Source organism: Hylobates moloch, unplaced genomic scaffold (genome assembly GCF_009828535.3).
Source record: "Hylobates moloch isolate HMO894 unplaced genomic scaffold, HMol_V3 SCAFFOLD_13, whole genome shotgun sequence".
NCBI classification, from domain to species: domain Eukaryota; kingdom Metazoa; phylum Chordata; class Mammalia; order Primates; family Hylobatidae; genus Hylobates; species Hylobates moloch.
In genome coordinates this window covers 48,982,862-49,004,700 of record NW_026652288.1, presented here as the reverse complement: position 1 = coordinate 49,004,700, position 21,839 = coordinate 48,982,862, and the positions used below count along the sequence as shown (strand labels likewise).

Here is a 21,839-nt window from a genome sequence, read left to right as displayed (position 1 = left end):
AGGCATATTTCAGGACTTGGCTCAGAAATAAGTCCTGACTTTTTTCCAGTGAAAATGCAACTGAAAGTCTCTTTATGTCCTCTTGGTTTGAAATCTGCAGCTTGAACTTCCCAGCATGGGAGAAACTTATCCCACCTTTCACCATACCCCCCGCCCCCACACACACAGCAGTATCCACAAAGGAATTATTTTTTTCCCCAACTGGCCATCTCTCTCTCTCTCTTTCCACACACACACACCCCAAAGAAAAAGAAAGATAGGTATTTCTAGCCTCGTTTTACTCTGTAGGAACAAATAAGAGTGTGGGACCCTGTCAGTGTGGACAATGCCACAGGCAGAGGGACTCCCTTTCTTTATTGGTCTGTTGACTCTGCTGAAGAAAGCTTTGAATTCCAGGCTTTGATTTGCTTCCTCTTCTTAGAAGAGTTATGGACTCTGTTCTGGAAACAGAGAGATAGGTTCAAAGTTTATCAGACAAAAGCATCTAAGAAAGGGTAGTGCTGATATGAATGACCTGGTCCAGCTGCGGGTAGGATCCACATTGTAGGCTCTGATGCAATACATATGCTGGGGTAGTCCTCGAGCTAAGAGGCCATTTCTACTTTAAAGAGACTTAATGACCATCTAGTTTGGTGTTTTCCTCAAGTCCATTATCTCTGAAAAGAGACATAGGAGGAAGAGGATTATTTATCCTCCCATCCGTAAGCCTGTGTTTCCAGTTCAAGGATTTAGGTCACCAAGACGCAGACCCAAAAACCGTTCATTTAATAACCCAAGAAAGAAGGCAAGCAGCGTGGCCCAAATCTTCCAACTGGGGCAAGATTTAATATAGTGTTCCAGTGGAAAGAACCCTCTAATGGTAACTTGGGCTCTACATGTCCTAATTCTGTTGTTAACGAGATTGGTGACTCTGGGCTTAGTTTCTTCTGTTAAAAACCAGGAAATTGTAGATCATCTCTCAACTCCATTTCAGCTCCAGGATTTCTCAGTTCCTGGAGTACCCCTGCCCTAGACCCTCCACATGAAGAAGAGAGGCTTACCAAATTGGATTATCAGAGCAAGACTATTAGCAGAGGAGCCTGAAAACATCTTTCTGGCCCAAACAACAGTGAGCTTTTTTGATCAGCATGTATTAGGGACTTTTGGGCACAATTGCAATCAAAGGCAATTGTTCCTGTCTCTTCTACATTTTTTTGCTACTGTACCCTAGTCAGAATACTTCATTGAGACTTCCCTGTAATTTCAAACTTCACTTGAGAGCACTAACCCTGTTTTGGGCATCTTTGGCTTTAAAACTGATTATTATAAAACTCAAACTGAATTTCCCTGCTCTACTTTCTCCACCCCTGCCCAAACATACCACTGAACAGCAATGATTTTGTGAGGCCTTTCTATAAACAGAGAGCTATACTTGGGGGTACACCCAAAAACCCCCAAAAGTATCATCTCCTATGTATCATATCTAGTGATTTAAAGTGTTTAGTTTGGCCCTTTTCCTTAGTTCCTTATGTCCTGAAATGAGACATGGGAGGGATAGGATTGTTTCTTCTCCCACTCATAAACCTTAGCCTTCTCTCTCTTCTGCAGTCTACATGGGGAGGACAGAGAAGCGCAAAGAACAAGAGAAAAGATGCATCCATCTGAGATCTAAAAGGAGACAATGAGGTGATATTTTCCCCCTGCCCAGGTGTTGTGTTTTCAGCTCTTACCCCTTTTTATTTTAGAGACTGGCCATTCCTAGGATGACCTGGGAATTCATCCCCTCTGCACTGCTCCCCAAGCGCTTGGATAATGAAGCTGAGCTGTCTTCAACTGTATTATATGTAGACAGAAGGTCACCATCTACAGCCTGGTGAAAAATGAGTCAGACCTTTCCACTGTAAAGACAAACACATAAGCTGAGCTAAGGTTGGTGGGTTTCCTTCAGAGAGCACTAGGTTGACCCTAAAGATAATTTCAGAGCTGCAAATTGCTTGATGTCTAGGTCTTTTTCCTGGAAAGGGGCTTGCAGACAATGGCTAATTCCATACCTTTCCCTGGCCCCTTTGCGTCTTCTCCCTCCTCAATTATGCAAAGCTTTGATAGAGAGCAGAGCCAGCTATGTGATTCCAACATATTTTTGCTCAGATTTCATTCAGTTCAGGAAGGCACAGACAGTAGAGGATGATGCTGTGGGTTTGCTCTACTTGTAGCACCTGAATGGCTCATACCCAAGGCACATGGGAAGTTCTGTCTTGTTAATAACTACTGCTATCCACCGCAGAACCCAGGTACTAAGGGAAAGTGGAGAAAATTTTTCCACTTCTGCCTGTTATAGTTTGGGAATAATAACAAAAACATGGTATGGATCCTTGCCATTCTCTCTACCTTCACCCTCTTTCCCAGCAATATTCTTCTCATGACCTTTTACCCCCTAGGCCACATTAAGCATGTGTTAAATGACTTTTTTTTTTGAGACGGAGTTTCGCTCTTATTGCCCAATCTGGAGTGCAATGGCCCGATCTCGGCTCACTGCAACCTCCGCCTCCTGGGTTCAAGTGATTCTCCTGCTTCAGCCTCCTGAGTAGCTGGGATTACAGGCATGAACCACCACCCCTGGCTAATTTTGTATTCTTAGTAGAGATGGGGTTTCTCCATTTGGTCAGGCTGGTCTCGAACTCCTGACCTCAGGTGATCTGCCCGCCTTGGCTTCCCAAAGTGCTGGGATTACAGGTGTGAGCCACCACACCTGGCCTAAATTACTTTTTTTTTTTTTTTTTAGGATCTCACTATGTTGCCCAGGATGGCCTAGAACTCCTGCCTCAAGCAGTCCTCTTGCCTTGGCCTCCCAAAGTGCTGGGATTACAGGTATGGGCCACCATGCCCGGCCTAAATTCCAATTTTGAAGTGTCACTGGATTAAACAGGATTCTTTAGAGTATTTGAAGAGTTTTAATCACTAGTGATGTCCATCTTATTTCAGGCTTTCAGAGCCACCACATAGAGAAAACCTGACTTTCTCACATTTTTGTCATCAATACTTAGAGCTGTGAGAATGTTTCTGGGGAAAGGGGGGTGGTAGCTGATACCTGACCTCCTCTTGGAAATCAGACTCTGGAATGGCCCTCACTGCTGCCTGTTAGGGAGCCTGGTGGGAAATCTTCTGTTTAGAAAGGATGCCCATTCCTGTTCAAATGTGTTATAATGTTGATGGGAGAAAGCCAGGGCCATGGAGGACTCTTGTTTATGCCAAGTGGATTCAAACAAATGGGGAAGAGCTAGGCACAGTGGCACATGCACCTGTAGTCCCAACTACTCATTAGGAAGGAGGATTGCTTGAGGCCAAGAGTTTGAGGCTGTAGTGTGCTGTGATGTGCCCATGAACAGCCACTGCACTCCGGCCCAGACAACATAGTGAGATCCCATCTCTAGTAAATATAATGAATAAATGAGAACAGGGAAGAAAATTTGTGTCTCCAGAGATTACAAGACCAGCGTTTCCTCCCTCCTCACAGAGATATTCCTTTTGAATTGGAACACTGATTGTTTCTAGTTGCTTTGTATTCAGCTCAGAGCTGAATTTACAGTACATATGTGCCTACCCGCCATCACTGAGTGATGGTTATGTTGCTTTATTTATTTATTTATTTATTTTGTGACAGAGTCTCACTCTGTCACCCAGGCTGGAGTGCAATGGCATGATCTCAGCTCACTCCAACCTCTGCCTCCGGGGTTCAAACAATTCTTATGCCTCAGCCTCCCAAGCAGCTGGGATTACAGGCACGTACCACCAAGCCCAGCTAATTTTTGTATTTTTAGTAGAAATGGGGTTTCACCACGTTGGCCAAGCTGATCTTGAACTCTTTTTTTTTTTTTTTTTGAGACGGAGTCTCGCTCTGTCACCCAGGCTGGAGTGCAGTGGCGCAATCTCGGCTCACTGCAAGCTCCGCCTCCCGGGTTCACGCCAGTCTCCTGCCTCAGCCTCTCCGAGTAGCTGGGACTACAGGCACCCGCCACCACGCCCGGCTAATTTTTTGTATTTTTTTTTTTTTAGTAGAGACGGGGTTTCACCATGGTCTCGATCTCCTGACCTCGTGATCCGCCCGCCTCGGCCTCCCAAAGTGCTGGGATTACAAGCGTGAGCCACCGCGCCCAGCCGATCTTGAACTCTTGACCTCAAGTGATCTGCCTGCCTCAGCCTCCCAGAGTGCTGGGATTACAGGTGTGAGCCACCGCCCCCGGTGGACAGTTATGTTGCTTTAAAGCTAATCTCCTTCCAAGATCTTTGATACAATACTGTCTCATGTAACTAACTTCCCTCTCCTTATACCTCCTCCTCCTGCAATGTGTCTCCAATTGGCACTGCCTAATTTGACCCAGTTCCTGTAAGGAGACGCTAAGATCTGCCTGGCTGGTTAGGCAGGGGAGGAGGTGCTTTAAGGGGTAGAGAGTAGGAAGGCTGGGCAGGATGTGCTGCAGGGAGACTTGAGCAAAGAGTAAAGTACATCTACTGATTTGCTCCTGGTTTGCACAGAAAACCAGGACTGAAAACAGCAGAGTTTCAATCCAATGCCCTCTCACTTCCAGGGTTACCAACTTGGTATTAAAACCAGCTGGAGAGCCGGGCGCAGTGGCTCACGCCTGTAATCCCAACACTTTGGGAGGCCGAGGTGGGCAGATTACCTGAGGTCAGGAGTTCGAGACCAGCCTGGCCAACATGCCTGGCCAACATGGCAAAACCCTGTCTCTACTAAAAATACAAAAATTAGCCGGGTGTGGTGGTGCACACCTGTAATCCTAGCTACTTGGGAGGCTGAGGCAGGAGAATCACTTGAACCCGGGATGCAGAGGTTGCAGTGAGCTGAGATCGTGCCACTGCACTCCAGCCTGAGTGACAGATCGAGACTCCGTCTCAAAAAAAAAAAAGAAAAGAAACAAACAACAACCCAGCTGGAGTCAGCTAAGTACAGCTAAGTACTGATTTTGCCCAAGATGTGTCACAGAGCACATGTTAAGAGCAATTAAGCAGGAAAGCTCAGCTTACTATTAGAAAGAAAGTCCAACTCAGAAAACAAGTCCTTCAGACCTTTCTGGAAATTGTTTTGGGGCCATTTGGGCAAAAGTCCAAGAATAAGATACACTTTCTGAGCCAGTGCTAGCTGAATGCTATGCTTCACCTGTTCTACCCACCTAGTGCTTGTCTAGCCCTTCATTCACACAGGCATTAGGCATGCTGCATGCACACAAACACACACACACACACACACAAAATAATTGAGCATATTTCTTCCTGTGGAGCCAGCTCGACTTGTTCTTCCTTTTTAAGTAACAGACCCCACTCCCACAGGGATCACACCAAAGGAAAAGATGACTTACCTGATATTAGAACCAGGGAAAAGAATTAGCTCAGTGTGGTGGTCCATGCCAGTAGTCCCGGCTACTCGGAAGGCTGAGGCAGGAGAACTGCTTGAACCTGGGAGCCAAACTCATGCCACTGCACTCCAGCCTGGGCAACACAGCGAGACTCCGTCTCAAAAAAAAAAAAAAAAAAAAAAAAAACAGGGAAAAGCAAGAAAACCCATGAAGGCCTTGAGTAGCCTGGCTTTTGAAAGGTTTAACAGAAAGAGGACACCTCAGAGAGGCAGGCAACTTGTGTTCTTGTTCTTGTTCTATTCTCACCATGAACCTTGGGACAAGTAACTTCACTGCTCTCAGCCTCAGTTTCTCTCAGTTTCTCCAAGCAGAAAACAGGAAAATCCTGCTCATTCTTTCCTCTCCTGCATGGGGAGGTGTGTGAGGGAAGTTTCAAGTGGCACTTTGTGGGCTTGTTTTGTTTTGTTTGAGACAGAGTCTTGCTCTTGTCGCCCAGGCTGGAGTGCAGTGGCATGATCTCGGCTCACTGCAACCTCTGTCTCCCGGGTTCAAGGAATTCTCCTGCCTCAGCCTCCCAAGTAGCTGGGATTACAGGCGCACCCCACCACACCCGGCTAATTTTTGTATTTTTAGTAGAGATGGGGTTTTGCCATGTTGGCCAGGCTGGTCTTGAACTCCTGACCCTGTGATCAGCCCGCCTCAGCCTCCCAAAGTGCTGGAATTATAGGCGTGAGCTACCACGCCTGGCTTCAAGTGGCACTTTGAACTTTGCATTCTTTTTCTTTTTTTTTTGAAACGGAGTCTCCCTTTGTTGCCCAGGCTGGAGTGCAGTGGCGTGATCTCTGCTCACTGCAACCTACACCTCCCCGGTTCAAGCAATTCTGCCTCAGCCTCCCGAGTAGCTGGGATTATAGGTGTGCACCACCATGCCCAGCTAATTTTTTTGTATTTTTAGTAGAGATGGGGTTTCGCCACATTGGCCAGGCTGGTCTCGAACTCCTGACCTCAGGTGATCCACCCACCTCGCCCTCTCAAAGAGCTGGGATTACAGGCATGAGCCACCATGCCCAGCCTGAGCTTTCCATTCATTTTGAAAAACACCAAAGGGCAATTATGAGTCTAATGATTTGGAAATGAAAGGGCCCCTCAATACCAGACTGCCCTCCTTTATCTTTTGATCTGTGGCTAGTTCCAGAGAGTATGAGTTCTCTAACAACTGCGGACTTGGGCTCTTCTAATGATTGTTCCTAAGGGACCCTTCAACGAACCACTTATTATTATGGCTTGTTCTAGTGGTCCAGTCCCATCCCAGGAAGGATGTCAAGAAAAGAGGGTTAATAAACTTAGAGAATTTTTTTCTCCATGCCCTGGCTTCCTAGGGAAAGAGGGTTGATACTAGGAATCCCTCTGACAAAATGTGAGAGAGAATTGCTTTGTGAAGTGAAGGTAAGCCCATATTTCAGGTTTTCTCATGAGCCTTTAAAAGGAGTCTCTCAACTCCAGACAAGAATTGGGTGGGGGGGAGGAAAACAGATACTTTCCTCTGTATGCCTTCCTGCACCCCATCACCCCCACCCTACCTCTCTCAATATACCATTACAAGCAAACCAAATCTTTATCTATCTGCCTCAGTGAGATCCTTCAAAAAGACTAAGAATCCCCACAGCAGCTCAGACTGTTCCCTTGCCCCATTCTTGTTTCTGCCTCTGCCTCAGGGCATTTAGTTTTCATCAGATGAGTGGGGAATGCAATTTTTATTTTTTATTTATTTATTTATTTATTTTGTGACCAGGTCTCACTCTGTTGCCCAGGCTGGAGTGCAGTGGCAGGATCTCGGTGCACTGCAACCTCCACCTCCCAGGCTCAAGCGATTCTCCTGCCTCAGCCTCCCGAGTAGCTGGGATTACAGGCATGTGCCACCACGCCTGGCTAATTTTTTTTTTTGTTATTTTTAGTAGAGATGGGGTTTCTCCATGTTGGTCAGGCTGGTCTCGAACTCCTGACCTGAGGTGATCCACCCACCTCGGTCTCCTAAAGTACTGAGATTACAGGTGTGAGCCAGTGTGCCTGGCCATAATTTTGTATTTTTAGTGTAGACGGGGTTTCACCATATTGGCCAGGCTGGTCTTGAACTCCTGATTTCAAATGATCCACCCACCTCAGCCTCCCAAAGTGCTGGAATTACAGGTGTGAGCCACCATGCTGGCCGCAATTTTGGAGGTATGTAAATTTCCACCAGATTTTTTTTTTCTCTCCTCCCACAGGCTCCTAAAGAGAGAATTCATTGCAACAAATTATCACTTTTAAGTGTTCTCAGTTCCTGATTGTTTAATACTCTACTGCCAATTACTGCTTGCCTTCCCTCAAATAGACATTAACCTTCATTTTAAATTCAGACTCCCCCCTCCTTTTTTAAAATAAGTGTAGCAGAGTAATTGATAAGAGGGTGGGGATAACCATTTACAGGTTTAACTTGTTTATTACACTTTCAGTAGAGGACTTATCACTGAACCCTGAGTGGGCTGCTCTCCTCCATCTTCTACTTTCCTGTCACCCTCCCTCACACCACATACTCCAAGACAGAATCCCTTGAATGACTGAACCCAGCTTCTTCTTATTACTACCCCCATCTTTAACTGCGGTATAGAGCCTCTAAGGGGCTGTTTCTTTGCCTCCTCAGGGCTGAGGTGTAACTTCCACCTACATACACGGTCTAATCTCAAAATCCAGGACCACTCTGGATTAAGACAGCGTTTCCACCTCAGAGGCTGGGGAGGCCTGCAGAAGTTGTAAATTGGAGGAAATATTAGGATTTGTAAATCAGGGTACGTTGTCTTTCACCAGGACAAAGTGTAAGGTTTTTCTTGGAGGCAGGGTCTCGCTCGGTTACCCAGGCTGGAGTGCAGTGGTAAGATCACAGCTCACTGCAGCCTCGACCTCCAGGCTCAAGTGATCCTCCCACCTCAGCCTCCTGAATAGCTGGGACTACAGGCACATGCCACGATGCCTAATTTATTTTTATATTTTGTAGAGATGGGATCTCCCTATATTGCCCAGGCTGGTCTCAAACTCCTGGGCTCGAGCGATCCTCCCACCTTCTTTCCAAAGCACTAGGATTACAGGCGTTGAGCCCCAGTGCCTGGCTAAGGTTTTTCTTCTTTAGGATAGTATCACACCATGCTTAAGTGCTCCTTTAGGTTTCTTGCTAACTCAAGAATGTTAAAGAAAAGCCTCCTCCCTTCCCAGAGCTATCTTCTAATAGCAGCTATTTTCTCTTTCAGCAGAATCTCTTTAAAATGGACGTAGAAGACTGCAATGGCCGCTCCTATATGTCTGGTATGCCTTCTGTGTGTTCTGTTTGTTAGGGGCTGGAAGCAGACACTCTCCTGTAGAGCAGAGCAGAGAGCCTTCAGCCTAGGCACACAGCCTCTAAATGTCCTAGTCACACAGCTAACACTCATGCTTGGTGGCCCTTGGTAGTGTGCAGTTATTTTGGTGATCTTACATTCCCTAAATAGTAATTCTCTTTTCCAGACTTCTTGGGGGATAGAGGAAGGGAATAGGAGGGGAATATGAGCAGACATCATTAGAAGAATAATTTGGGCCGGGCGCGGTGGCTCACGCTTGTAATCCCAGCACTTTGGGAGGCCGAGGCGGGCGGATCACGAGGTCAGGAGATCGAGACCACGATGAAACCCCGTCTCTACTAAAAATACAAAAAATTAGCCGGGCGTGGTAGCGGGCGCCTGTAGTCCCAGCTACTCGGAGAGGCTGAGACAGGAGAATGGCGTGAATCCGGGAGGCGGAGCTTGCAGTGAGCCGAGATTGCGCCACTGCACTCCAGCCTGGGTGACAGAGCGAGACTCCGTCTCAAAAAAAAAAAAAAAGAAGAAGAAGAATTTGAAGCAAATAGATGGAAACAAGACATGGTTCCTTCTCCTTTGCTCTGAAGTCACCAGCCAAACATGAAATCCTGTTCTATCCAGATAGAGTGGCACAAGGTTTCAAAGCTCAAAGGCCTGCAAGGGCCAGGTGGTCATGTGAATGAGTGAAGTAAGGTTAGGATAATAAGCAGAAAAGAATGGCGGGGGCTGCCGGGCGCGGTGGCTCACGCTTGTAATCCCAGCACTTTGGGAGGCTGAGGCGGGCGGATCACGAGGTCAGGAGATCGAGACCACGGTGAAACCCCGTCTCTACCAAAAATACAAAAAATTAGCCGGGCGTGGTGGCGGGCGCCTGTAGTCCCAGCTACTCGGAGAGGCTGAGGCAGGAGAATGGCGTGAACCCGGGAGGAGGAGCTTGCAGTGAGCCGAGATCGCGCCACTGCACTCCAGCCTGGGCGACAGAGCAAGACTCCGTCTCAAAAAGAAAAAAGAATGGCAGGGGCTGCTGTCATGAAGTGGAGAACATATGTCCCACTTAAAGGGACAGCAGCTTTCAGTGTCCACTAGAACTTGTCATGCAGGAATGTGTATCTAGTGTGGCCAAAACTTCTAAATTTTTAAGAGAAATCAGAAATCCAAATTTTTATATGAAATGTCTCCATTTTAAAATAATGACTCAAGGCTGGGCACGGTGGCTCACGCCTGTAATCCCAGCACTTTGGGAGACAGGCAGATCACCTGAGGTCAGGAGTTCGAGACCAGCCTGGGCAACATGGTGAAACCCCCCTCTCTACTAAAAATACAAAAATTAGGCCAGGCACGTGGCTCACGCCTGTAATCCCAGCACTTTGGGCGGCTGAGGTGGGCAGATCACGAAATCAAGAGATGGGGACCACCCTGGCCAACACGGTGAAACCCTGTCTCTACTAAAAATACAAAAATTAGCTGGGTGTGGTGGCTCACACCTGTAGTCCCAGCTACTCAGGAGGCTGAGGCAGGAGAACTCAGGAGACGGAGGTTGCAGTGAGCCGAGATCACGCCACTGCACTCCAGCCTGGCGACAGAGTGAGACTCCATCTCAAAAAAAAAAAAAAAAAGAAATAATAGAAACCAAAACTGGGTTTTGATGTGATGAGTATCCCTATCAGAAACCCAAGCACCATTGTGGAAATGACCTATAGCTTATTTTTTACTCTAAAGTAGGACCAATGAAGGAATTATTGGCATGCACTAAAGGAGATAGCAAGATGGGTCAGACACACATATGAGAGTCATTGGCAACACCCGGGTAATGTAAGGTAAGATGTTGACTCTGACCCCTTTCTTGTTTAAGGAGGGAAGGAGTTGGAATGGGTAAAGGCATTCAATACCTGCCACATGCTTGACAGAATGACAGAGATCAGGTAGACTCATTTAATTGGAATAAACTTTATTAGAACAAAAGTCATGGCCTTGTGAGGAGCGAGCCAGCCCTCCTACCTCCTGCTCAGTTAAGCCTATTCAGAAAACCACTACTGAGCAACGAGTACACTTGGGACCCTGCTTTAATGCTGGGGAACACTCAGATGGATAAAATCCAGTCCCTGCCATAAACCAGGCAAATGAGAAACTACAAATCCCGTGGAGCTCTTTTCAAACCTGTTTATGGAGAATATTGGATACTCATGGAGGTGATTTGCTTCACCGTGCTATGAAACCAAGTTTTCCCTGCTTTCAGCAGATTGGCATTTCCTAGATAAGAAGTGGCCTCTGCACAGGATGGTTTTTGAATGGAAATGGAGGCCAGGAACTCCTCCTCTGTACTTTGAGAATTCTAGATGTCAGCAGCTACCTTAGAAAGGGAAAAGGGAAAGTCAAAGTAGGGCTACCATTAGCCCTGAAAAGTACCCCTCTTAGGACTGGGCATAGCTGCGCTCATCACTGACCCATCTCTCCTGGAAGAGTCATATGGAAGCAGAGGGAAAGGCTGCAGCACCCAGCCCTCCTGAAGCATACTGCGGGCCTCCACAGGCCATCATAGTTCTTCTGCTCCGTGCCAGGTGACCTTCCCTCATCAGGCCACTTGATGAAAAGGGTATCTCTCCTGTTCTTCCAAGAGATTTGAATTCCTCACAGAATGTGATTCAGAAAATCCATCTTTTCTCCCCTTTTCTCTTTTTAAAGGTACAGATCATTCCCTTCTGGGGCAGGGAAAAGGGGGAGATAAGCAGGAGTCTATTAATTTACAGCACAGATAACCACCCCCTCCATTTTCCTATCTTTCAAGGGAAACAGTTGCTGAAACCCAGCTCCTGCCATTAATTGACTGAGCAGTGCTTGCCCCAAGTTTTCTGAGACTGTGAAATGTTTAAGAGAACTTTAGTAGAAAGGGATTCAGGGATAGGCAGCCCAAAGTTTCACAGCCCCTCCCACCCCCAAATTCTTGGAATCAGAAAATGTAGTCTTCCAAAGTAGGTCAGTTTGTCAGTGAGCAGCTCCTCTGAAAGGGAAAGGAGCAGAGGCCTTGTCCTGATAGAGGGCGGATTCATCCAGGGCTTTCGGCTGCTGGGGCCCCAGGGGCACAGGAGGGAGGGGAAGTGGGGAGACCGTACCAGCCTTTTTGCCTGGGATCTGAAAGGTCTCAGGGCCACGGAGCAACACTAGCCTGACACCAGACTCTGCTGGGCCCTCTCACTGCTGGAAAGGAGGAGGCTGTCAGTCCCCAGATCTAGAGAGCAACCTTCCTCCTGAAGGAGGAGGGAAAGAGTTTGGTGGGGGAGGGGCTTTCTGCCTATCTGAGAGCCTTGAAGCTGTCCGTGTCCTGGGCCCCATGACCTCTGGGGCCTTGGCTTCCCCAGCTGGCAGAGGATTGGGCCTTCCCTGGGGCCCCCCCTTTCTCCCTCCCACCCGCAGGCCCATCCATCTCTCTCTCTCTCTCTCTCTCACACACACACACACACACACACACACACACACTCTTGCCTCTCTCAGGCATTTGTTGTGCAGTTCCTCTTTGTCTGCTGGGCACGAGGGGCAACAGCATCTGCCTTTCCCTCCCTGTGCACACACCCACCACCCACCCCCTTCACTGTCTTGGAAAAGGGATGCTGTAGCCTAGCATCTCCCCCACTATATACACATATACATTCTCTCCAGCCCCCTCCCCAAGCACATCCAAGCGTGCTCTCCCCTCTCCTTCTCTCTCTCCCTCTCCCTCTGTCTCTCTCTCTCACACACACACACACACACACACACACACACACTCAACACACATACACCCTGGGCTGAGCTGCTCTTGCTGGCTGCAGCCGTGGGCCTCTGCTCACCGTGCCGCTGCTGCTGCCTGCGAAATGACGGCGGTTCCCCTCACTTCCAGGAATCCACGCTTCCTGGAAGGTGAGTGGCTGGGCTCACCCCTGCCTGCCACTGAGACGCAGACATGCATACACCACCCGCACTCCCTCGCCGTTTCCAAGGCGGCGGCCGCGTTCGCACCCCAGGGTCTCACCGGCAAGGGAAGGATAATGTAAGTTCAGGCAGAAGGCGGCTAGTGGAGGGAGGAAGGGGGTGCTGGGGCTAGGGAGCCAATTCAGTAACTACTCCCAAGCCTGAGGAGATGGAGAGGATGGGGGCTGTGTGTGTGTGTGTGTGTGTGTGTGTGTGTGTGTGTGTGTAGCGGGGGAGGGGGCGTTCCTCCTTATACTTGCGGAGGATGGGAAAGGGTGTTTGGTGTTGCTAAGCAAAGACGGCGAGTTGGACAGTGGGAGCCTATGGTGACATCTTGATTAGGCCTTGGGGATAGAGGTAGAGCTGCCTGGGGTGAGATGCCGAGACAGGCCTGGGTGGGAAGGGGTAGTGGAGAAAATCAAGGTAAGGAAGAGGAGCCTTGGCAAGCAGATGCCTCAGCCTGGAACAGAGATCTGAGGGGCCTCAGCCTCCTCCCCACAAAAGAGCTGAGGATGGGCGTCTTTCTTTGCTCTTGTACCCACTATTCCCTGCTAGCAGGCTAGGATCCTGCCACCCTGGAGCCCGTGGTCAAGAAAGGGAAAGCAGTTATGATGAGGTGCCTTGCAGAGAAGTGTGGAGGTTCTCCAAGCTCATGGCTATTCCCTAGATGTAGCCACTATTTAAAGGTCTCAAGGAAAGGCAGCAGGAGTGGAGGGCTAGCCTCCTTTAACATGTGAAACACCTTTAGCTTGTGGCCTGTTTCCCAGTTCCTTTCTCTCCCTCCTGCTTTTCAGCCTTTACCTACCTCCCAGTTCCTCTGATGTGAACCTCATGATTTGGCTTTGCCCTCTGGGGGTTCAGCCAATCTATGATGACTTTGAGCAAGAAAATTTCTCAGAGACCTAAGAGCAGCCTTAATTCTTGGCTTTGACAGTCTGGGATTTCTTGGGAGTCCCAGACTTTTGAAATTCCCTCACTGGGGTTTCTGGGGCTGAGAGAGGAACTGTTAAGGTTCCTAAATCTTACTCTAGTCCCCTTCACCCCTGAGCTAGAATTCAAAATCCTTGGTGCCCAAGAAAGCCTTTCTGACTCCTGAAACAGATTCATTATACATATATATTAGCCCCATGAAAGTAGACTTGAGCCTGTTTTTCCCCTTACCTTAATCTTAGGGAGAGCAACAGCATCAAAGAGCCTCTTGAGTTACTGGTGTGACTCCTGCTTCTCTTCCTGTTTCTGGGCCTTAATTGGGAAAGCCACAAAGGATGCTTTCCCCTCAGTGTTTCTAAGCGTACTTTTAAATAGATTTTCCTCCACGTAGCAAGTCCCTGGCCTCAAGAGGCAGCCTCAGCCAAACAAGCTGAGACCAGCGATGGATTTCCAACAAGTTCACTCATCCTTTTAGGGTCAAGGCCTCAAAGCCAAGTGCCCTGTTCTTCCCTGATTAGTAACATCAAGTGATTTAGGGCAATTCAGCACTAATAAAAGGAATAAGAAGATACCCTTTTCAGCCCTTCTAACCCTAGTAAACCCTACACTTAGTTGAAAGGATATATTTAAAAGTGGCTCTGAGTCTACAAGTCTCAACCCACAATCCTGAGATGCTCACTTCATGATATGTGTGTGGTTCTGATTTCGGACAACATTTTTAGGTAACCATGGCTCACCTAAAGAGCCCCAGCTGGGAAAACTCAGATTCAAGCCATAAGGCTTTTTCTATAGATAGTGAACAAATTTCCTCAGGCTTTGACGGGATAGAATGGGGAAAATGGGACTTTAGGAGAGGATATGAATGGGAAATGGTCCCAAAGTCCTGAGTGGTTGTTTTCTTCCCACTGACCAAAGCTGGAGAGGGATCCCTCAGGAGGGTGTGTTCCGGATTTCTTGCCTCAGGCCCAAGACTCCAACCATTTTATAATGGAATCTTTATTTTGTGAAAGTAAGTATGTGCATAGCTGGGCAATTGGGTAAAGTACTAATAGGTGGACTTCAGGGATGAATTTTAGGCTTCCTCTCTCTTTCTTGCACTCTCTCTTGCTTTCTCTCTCTCTCTTCCATATTTAGGCCTGTGTGCACACATCCATGCATGTTCATGTTAGCAGATAATGTAGAAGGCTACCAGTATGTTTATCCCAATAGGTATGTTCTCTTTATATGTATCTACATGTGTGCTGTGTCTCTGTGTGTGTTTATCTACATGTATTTTTATTTCACCTATATATTTGTGTAGAAGATTGTGGGGAGGAGGGATTTTTTTAAAAAAGACATTCATATCTTTCTTTAGGTATGTTATCTGATTTTGAAAAACATTATGAAAGCCTCAAAAAGCATTTTTACAAAGCAATTTATCAGAAAATTAAAACAAATATACTGAGAATAAATTGATCACTTAACTGTCAATGAATATCAAATAGTAAACACGTGATTGGAATCAGATCAGTAGGAGAGTTTCTAGAGTAATCAAATTTTTGCTGAATTTAGAAAGTCTAAGGGACCCAATTCTTCCCTACTAAGATTGTGACCCCCAATTGGCTGTGTAGGTGCTGGTTAAGGACATGGACATTTACTGTCTGTGGTCCCAGTTCCACACTAGCAGCTATGTAACCTTAAACAACTAACATAACCTCTTTTGTACCTCAGTTGCCTCATCTGAAAAAATCATATTAGCACCTACTTCGTATAGTTGCTGTGAGGATTAATGAAATTATTCATTTCAAGTGCACAGAATAAAGCCTGACACATAGTAAGCACTCAATTAATATTATTAGCTGCTATGATGATTACTAATATTATCATTAGATTCAAGGACAATTCCAGCTACCTTTCCTGCAGATCCTGAACCTGGCTGGGGGCTCCAGAGAGGAACAGTAGGGAAGAATGTCTGTCCTGAACATCTGTCCCTTCTGCAGCCCCCATTTTCCTCTCCGCCCTGGCGCGCCCAGCCCCAGCCCTGCTTCCTGTGGACGTCAGGCAGTGATGCTCTTCCCCTCAGGCCTAGATAAAGGTAGGGTAGGCAAGGCCCAGCCACTGAGCTCACAGAAGGCAGCACCAGGCATCCAGACTGGCGGGGGCGCAAGGTATGGTGCCCAGCATACAACACTGCCTTGTACATGGCTATGAAGGAAATGTTTGTGAAATTTAACTGAATTTTTTTAAAAGATTAGGCAATGGACAGTAGATAACTCCAGCTCCAGCTTTACCTGCCCTGTTGTTCTCTCCTCCAAGGTAGCGGGGACTCATCTCTGGAGAAGGAGTTCCTCGGGGCCCCAGTGGGGCCCTCGGTGAGCACCCCCAACAGCCAGCACTCTTCTCCCAGCCGCTCACTCAGTGGTAAGTGTAACCTCCTACCACCTCCTGGCAGTAGGCACCCCCTGTTGCATTTGGCCTTCAATTCACCTTCCACTGGCAACCATTTCCCCATCGTCACCTCCTGCTGGTCTCCTGCTTAGTCTCTAAGAGCAATAAGGAGCCTGGTGTCTAGGGTTTTTCTGGCTTCTGAAAGGAGAGTGAATAGTCAGTCACTGGCAGACTAGGGTGGAATTAAAAGAGGTATAGGTGGGATTAAGGTAAAGGTTTCAAAGAGAAATTATGGAATTAGAGAAGCAGGTAGATAAAAATGGTCATCAGGTGGAGTTAGATAGGAAATAGAGAGTAGAAGGACCTCCCCATCTCCCCACAGCCCATTCTCCTACCCAGACAGGGTCCCCATGACTGCCCCTCCCCAGCTGGCCCTAGATCTGTGACATTGTCTAAATGGTTGGAATAGCCAGGAATGTAGGTCGAAGCTAGAGCCAAAGCCTTCTCCTCAATGGTTCCTTCTTCCTTTATCCCTCCTGCCCTGCCTCAGAGTTTTATGGAGGTGGAGGGGGTAGAGGGGTTCAATCTAATGGGGTGGGAGGGAACTGTAAGCATGTCTGTCTTCCAGGTTTGCTCTCTTTGGCCTGTTGTCCCCCTTCAGTCTTCCTAGATCTGTTTTCCCGCCACTGTTAACTTGCTGGCTTCCTGCCCAGGGCCAAGCCAGACATCTTTCTTAATGACAAGAGAGTAGAGAAAAAAGCTCCCCTTAGTCGCCTCCTCTCCTCAGTGACAGAAGACATCCTATGTACCCCCAACTTTTTTCTTTTTGAGATGGAGTCTTGCTCTGTCGCCCAGGCTGGACTGCAGTGGCATGATCTCGGCTCACTGCAACCTCCGCCTCCCAAGTTCAAGCAATTCTCCTGCCTCAGCCTTCGAAGTAGCTGGGATTCCAGGCGTGCACCACCACGCCCAGCTAATTTTTGTATTTTTAGTAAAGACAGGGTTTCACCATGTTGGCCAGGCTGGTCTCAAACTCCTGACCTCAAAAGAAAACACCCGCCTCGGCCTCCCAAAGTGCTGGGATTACAGGTGTGAGCCACCACACCTGGCCCAACTTTTTTCTCTTGAAGCCTATTTGCCTGGTGGGTGGGAGAAAAGGTTGTCTCAGGTTCCCATAGGATTCTGATATCAGCAGCAGGGATACTAGGGTGTTAGTTCCACTTAAGGCTTGAATGTCTCAGGGCCTATAGATACCCTCTTAAACTTTAAGAGTGCCATTCTGGGCCGGGCGCAGTGGCTCACACCTGTAATGCCAGCACTTTGGGAGGCCAAGGCGGGCAGATCACCTGAGGTTGGGAGTTTGAGACCATCCTGACCAACATGGAGAAACTCCGTCTCTTCTAAAAATACCAAATTAGCTGGGTGTGGTGGTACATGCCTATAATCCCAGCTACTCAGGAGGCTGAGGCAGGAGAATCACTTGAATCTGGGAGGCGGAGGTTGCGGTGAGCCAAGATCGTGCCATTGCACTCCAGCCTGGGCAACAAGAGTGAAATTCCATCTCAAAAAAAAAAAAAAAAAAAGACTGCCATTCTGGCCTGGGAGCAGCTTCCCCCTTTGCCTCTCTCTATTCTAAACACCATCCCACCCCTCAGCCAACTCCATCAAGGTGGAGATGTACAGCGATGAGGAGTCAAGCAGACTGCTGGGGCCAGATGAGCGGCTCCTGGAAAAGGACGACAGCGTGATTGTGGAAGATTCATTGTCTGAGCCCTTGGGCTACTGTGATGGTAGTGGGCCAGAGCCTCACTCCCCTGGGGGCATCCGGCTGCCCAATGGCAAGCTCAAGTGTGACGTCTGCGGCATGGTCTGTATTGGACCCAACGTGCTCATGGTGCACAAGCGCAGTCACACTGGTAAGTAAGCCAGAGGGGCTCTGGGAGGAGCTCCCAGGGTGGAGTTGAGAGGCAGGGGCAGTGCTGGGACAACAGCAGGTATGGGGCTGGAGGAGGCCATGCAGGGAGTGGGTAGCCTCAGAAAGGGAAGGGTCTCACCCAGCACATTTTCCAGCTGACAAAACGAGGCAGGGTGGGGGTGGGTACAGAATTTGAATTCCCCTCAATACCTGTAGTTTCCTGGCACTTTCCTCAACTGCTGTTACAAAGAAAAGCTGATATTTTTCTCAGTATATGAGGGAGGGGAAAGTGTAGACTCAAGAATGAGCCAATGGTCCAATAGGGGTAAGACTCCTGGGTATTCTTTGGGCCCTCCCATCTAATAATTAAACAGCAACAACAAAAACAGAAAACAAAAGCCTTCTCTTCTCAGCTTCCTCAGGCCTTGGGCTCCTAGGGCAGAGTGGGCCCTGTGGGCTCAGTTTTTGGTAACAGTCTTTTGGCCTCAAGTTCCAGGCCCCTCTCCCTGCCACACACCTCTAATCCACACCTTCCCCATGGTAAGACCCCAGGGATCCCCAAGGGATCTTCATAAATCAGGGTTTGTGTGCATTGCACTTCTGCCTGTCAGCAGTGTGTTCAGAGCACCTTCCCTTGGGCAAGGTAGGGGCCCGATAGGTTCAACCTTCAAAGTTCCTCACATGCAGTCCTCTGGGATTTGTTCTTTCACTTGCAGGTGAAAGGCCCTTCCATTGCAACCAGTGTGGTGCCTCCTTCACCCAGAAGGGGAACCTGCTGCGCCACATCAAGCTGCACTCTGGGGAGAAGCCCTTTAAATGTCCCTTCTGCAACTATGCCTGCCGCCGGCGTGATGCACTCACTGGTCACCTCCGCACACACTCAGGTCAGTGACTGTCCAGTGGGAGGAGGGAATGAGGCTCCAACACACCCAGTATGTAGAGCTCAGTGACTTCTCTTGTATTCGGGAAGTTCCAGTGTCTGTCATTGAGGACAGAGGAGCATTTAAGAGCAGATAGGGCCCCCTGCCTCTCTCACCCATCCTCTGGGCAGCAAGGCCCCATGGGAAATTTGGGAGACCCCTTGATGGGGTATTTTACATCTACCATATGGATGTAAAATCCATCTACTTGGAGCAAAAGGAATAGGGGCAATGTTCTTGGCTGTTAACAGTCACCCTTGGCCGGGCGCAGTGGCTCACGCCTGTAATCCCAGCACTTTGGGAGGCCGAGATGGGCGGATCACGAGGTCAGGGGATCGAGACCATCCTGGCCAACACAGTGAAACCCCATCTCTACTAAAAATACAAAAAAAAAAAAAATTAGCCAGGTGTGGTGGCGGGCACCTGTAGTCCCAACTACTTGGGAGGCTGAGGCCAGAGAATGGCGTGAACCTGGGAGGCGGAGCTTGCAGTGAGCCGAGATTGTGCCATTGCACTCTAGCCTGGGTGACTGAGCAAGACTCCACCTCAAAAAAAAAAAAAAAAAAAAAAAAAGTCACCCCTCCCTGACTTTTGTTTTTTTTTTGTTTTGTTTTTTCAAGACGGTGTCTCACACTGTTGCCCAGGCTGGAGTGTAGTGGTGCAATTTTGGCTCACTGCAGCCTTGATCTCCTGAGCTCAAGCCATCTCCCACCTCAGCTTCCTAAGTAGGTGGAAGGATGCCGCCACACCCAGCTAATTTTTGTATTTTTTCATAGAGACAGGATCTCCCTATGCTGCCCAGGCTTCTCTTGATCTCAAGCAATAGGCCCGCCTCAGCCTCCTGAAGTACTGGGATTACAGGCGTGGCGTCAGCCACTGTGCCTGGCCTTCCCTGACTTTTGTATTTCAGATTGTTGATGCCACAATCCATGCCCTATTACCCCCAACATCTAAGCCCCTGGGAGATCCCTCCTCTCACTTCCATCTGCCCCAGGCCCCACACCTGTCATCATCTTCACCCTCCTTCCTCCCACACCACCAGAGGTCTTGAGCAACTAATCTGTCCTCTCCTTTACTTCCTTCTGGCTCCTGGAAATATCCATGGGCCTCTCAAATTGCAAAAAAGGGAGCCTAGGACTTACAAATAGGAAGAGTATCCTATTTCTGTTCCCTATCCCAGAGGTTGTCACCTTCCCAGAGGCAAGAGAAAGTCCAGAGGGTGCCTAGAGATCAGTGTTTGGAACAGTGCTGGGAAACTGGATTAACAAGGTTTTCTAGCCCAGTCAAGACTGTTTGAATCAGTATCTGTCTGAATCAGCTGGACAGATAGCACTTTTTAGGCATTTTACTAAGCTTTAGGCTTTTGGCTTGGACTTGGGAAGAGGCCAGGAGCTGAGCTGGCAGGAAGGGGGGAGCTCAAGATTGGGAAAAGGCAGGAAGAAAGGAAGGGAGAAAGAATTAGTAGGGTCTGTCCTTGGAAACTTTCCTGGCTATTTTTCTCTTCTTAAACTCTCCTGAGCCAGGATTTAAAGGGACAGAGCAATCATTTCATCACCCTCTACTTTCTCCATCCACTTACCTTGTTCCAGGTTCTCCCACCTTGTAATTGGGACCTCTTTATCTTTTTTTATTTTTATTTTTATTTTGAGACGGAGTCTTGCTCTGTCGCCCAGGCTGGAGTGCAGTGGCGTAATCTCGGCTCACTGCAAGCTCCGCCTCCCGGGTTCACGCCATTCTCCTGCCTCAGCCTCTCCGAGTAGCTGGGACTACAGGTGCCCGCCACCACGCCCGGCTAATTTTTTTTTATGTTTTAGTAGAGACGGGGTTTCACCATGGTCTCGATCTCCTGACCTCGTGATCCGCCCGCCTCGGCCTCCCAAAGTGCTGGGATTACAAGCGTGAGCCACCGCACCCGGCCGGGACCTCTTTATCTCTATGTATGTGGAGAAACAGGGAGAAAGATCATGTTGATACATACTTTATATCTACAGAGCGTTTCACTTGTGTTTCTTCAGGTCATCCTCATAACAATTCCAAGGTAGATGTGATTATCCCCATTTTGTTGACAAGGAAAATGAAGCTGTTGGGGGGAAAAACGAGTTGCGGGTCACATAACTATTCTTCAGCCTAGCTGGAACCCCATCAAGGTCCAGTGCCAGAAATACGTACTCCTTTTCCTCAGAAAAGGGGCTGCTCCCCCTGCTGGTTTGGAACAAGGATGGCTTGGCCCCTAGAATTCTTACCAACTACACAGTGAGGTGAACTGGGTAGATTTTGGATGTTGATCTGTAGATTATTAACAACAGAAGCAGACACAGATATACTGTCAGGTCCCATCTCTGTGAAGTGCTTTCTGTTGCAACCCCTATTATAAGAAAAAAGAGACTGGATGCATGTTCTCATTCATGTGGGAGCTAAAAAAGTTGATCTCATAGAAGCATGGAGTAGGCTGGGCACAGTGGCTCACGTCTATCATCCCAGCACGGGAAGCCAAGGCGGGTAGATCGCATGAGCCCAGGAGTTTGAGACCAGCCAGAGCAACATAGTGAGACTTCGTCTCTACTACAAAAAAAAAAAAAAAAGCCAGGTGTGGTGGCACACACCTGTAGTCCCAGCTACTCAGGAGGCTGAGACAGGGAGGATCACTTGAACCTGGGAGGTCAAGACTTCAGTGACCTGTGATCATGTCATTGCACTCCAGTCTGGGTGACAGAGTGAGACCCTATCTTGGGGAAAAAAAAAAGCCAGGCACAGTGGCTCATGCCTGTAATCCCCAGCACTTTGGGAGGCCAAGGTGGGCGGATCACCTGAGGTCAGGAGTTCAAGACCAGCCTGACCAACATGAAGAAACCCCGTTTCTACTAAAAATACAAAATTAGCCAGGCGTGGTGGCGCATGCCTGTAATTCTCGCTACTCGGGAGGCTGAGACAGGAGAATTGCTTGAGCCCAGGAGGCAGAGGTTGCAGTGAGCCAAGATCGCGCCATTGCACTCCAGCCTGGGCAACAAGGGTGAAACTCCGTCTCAAAAAAAAAAGTAGAGAGTAG

General features: G+C 48.3%; 1 protein-coding gene and 1 long non-coding RNA gene across 16 annotated transcripts in view; one reads left to right on the top strand and one right to left on the bottom strand.

The window, feature by feature from the left end:
* The window catches only part of IKZF4 (IKAROS family zinc finger 4), a 31,980-nt gene that overhangs the window by 2,294 nt on the left and 7,847 nt on the right, over window positions 1-21,839 (top strand). The window contains exons 2-9 of one of the 15 annotated variants that reach the window (XM_058426835.1): window positions 1,588-1,665; window positions 8,636-8,687; window positions 10,439-10,533; window positions 12,591-12,740; window positions 14,507-14,600; window positions 15,887-15,991; window positions 17,614-17,874; window positions 18,590-18,757. In XM_058426835.1, the coding sequence (XP_058282818.1) occupies window positions 12,654-12,740; window positions 14,507-14,600; window positions 15,887-15,991; window positions 17,614-17,874; window positions 18,590-18,757 (715 nt within the window). In that variant the 5' untranslated portion in view covers window positions 1,588-1,665; window positions 8,636-8,687; window positions 10,439-10,533; window positions 12,591-12,653. Of the gene's footprint in view, window positions 1-1,587; window positions 1,666-1,776; window positions 1,909-2,761; window positions 2,848-7,478; window positions 7,572-8,632; window positions 8,688-10,435; window positions 10,534-12,590; window positions 12,741-14,506; window positions 14,601-15,886; window positions 15,992-17,613; window positions 17,875-18,589; window positions 18,758-21,839 lie in introns of those variants that run through there. The other 14 variants (XM_058426831.1, XM_058426832.1, XM_058426833.1 and 11 more) reach the window with 14 other exon arrangements.
* Window positions 261-16,014, bottom strand: LOC116480933 (uncharacterized). The gene is made up of 3 exons (XR_004251387.2): window positions 15,862-16,014; window positions 1,710-1,849; window positions 261-440 (listed from the first exon to the last, which is right to left on the bottom strand). It is a non-coding gene; the product is annotated as an uncharacterized LOC116480933 (long non-coding RNA).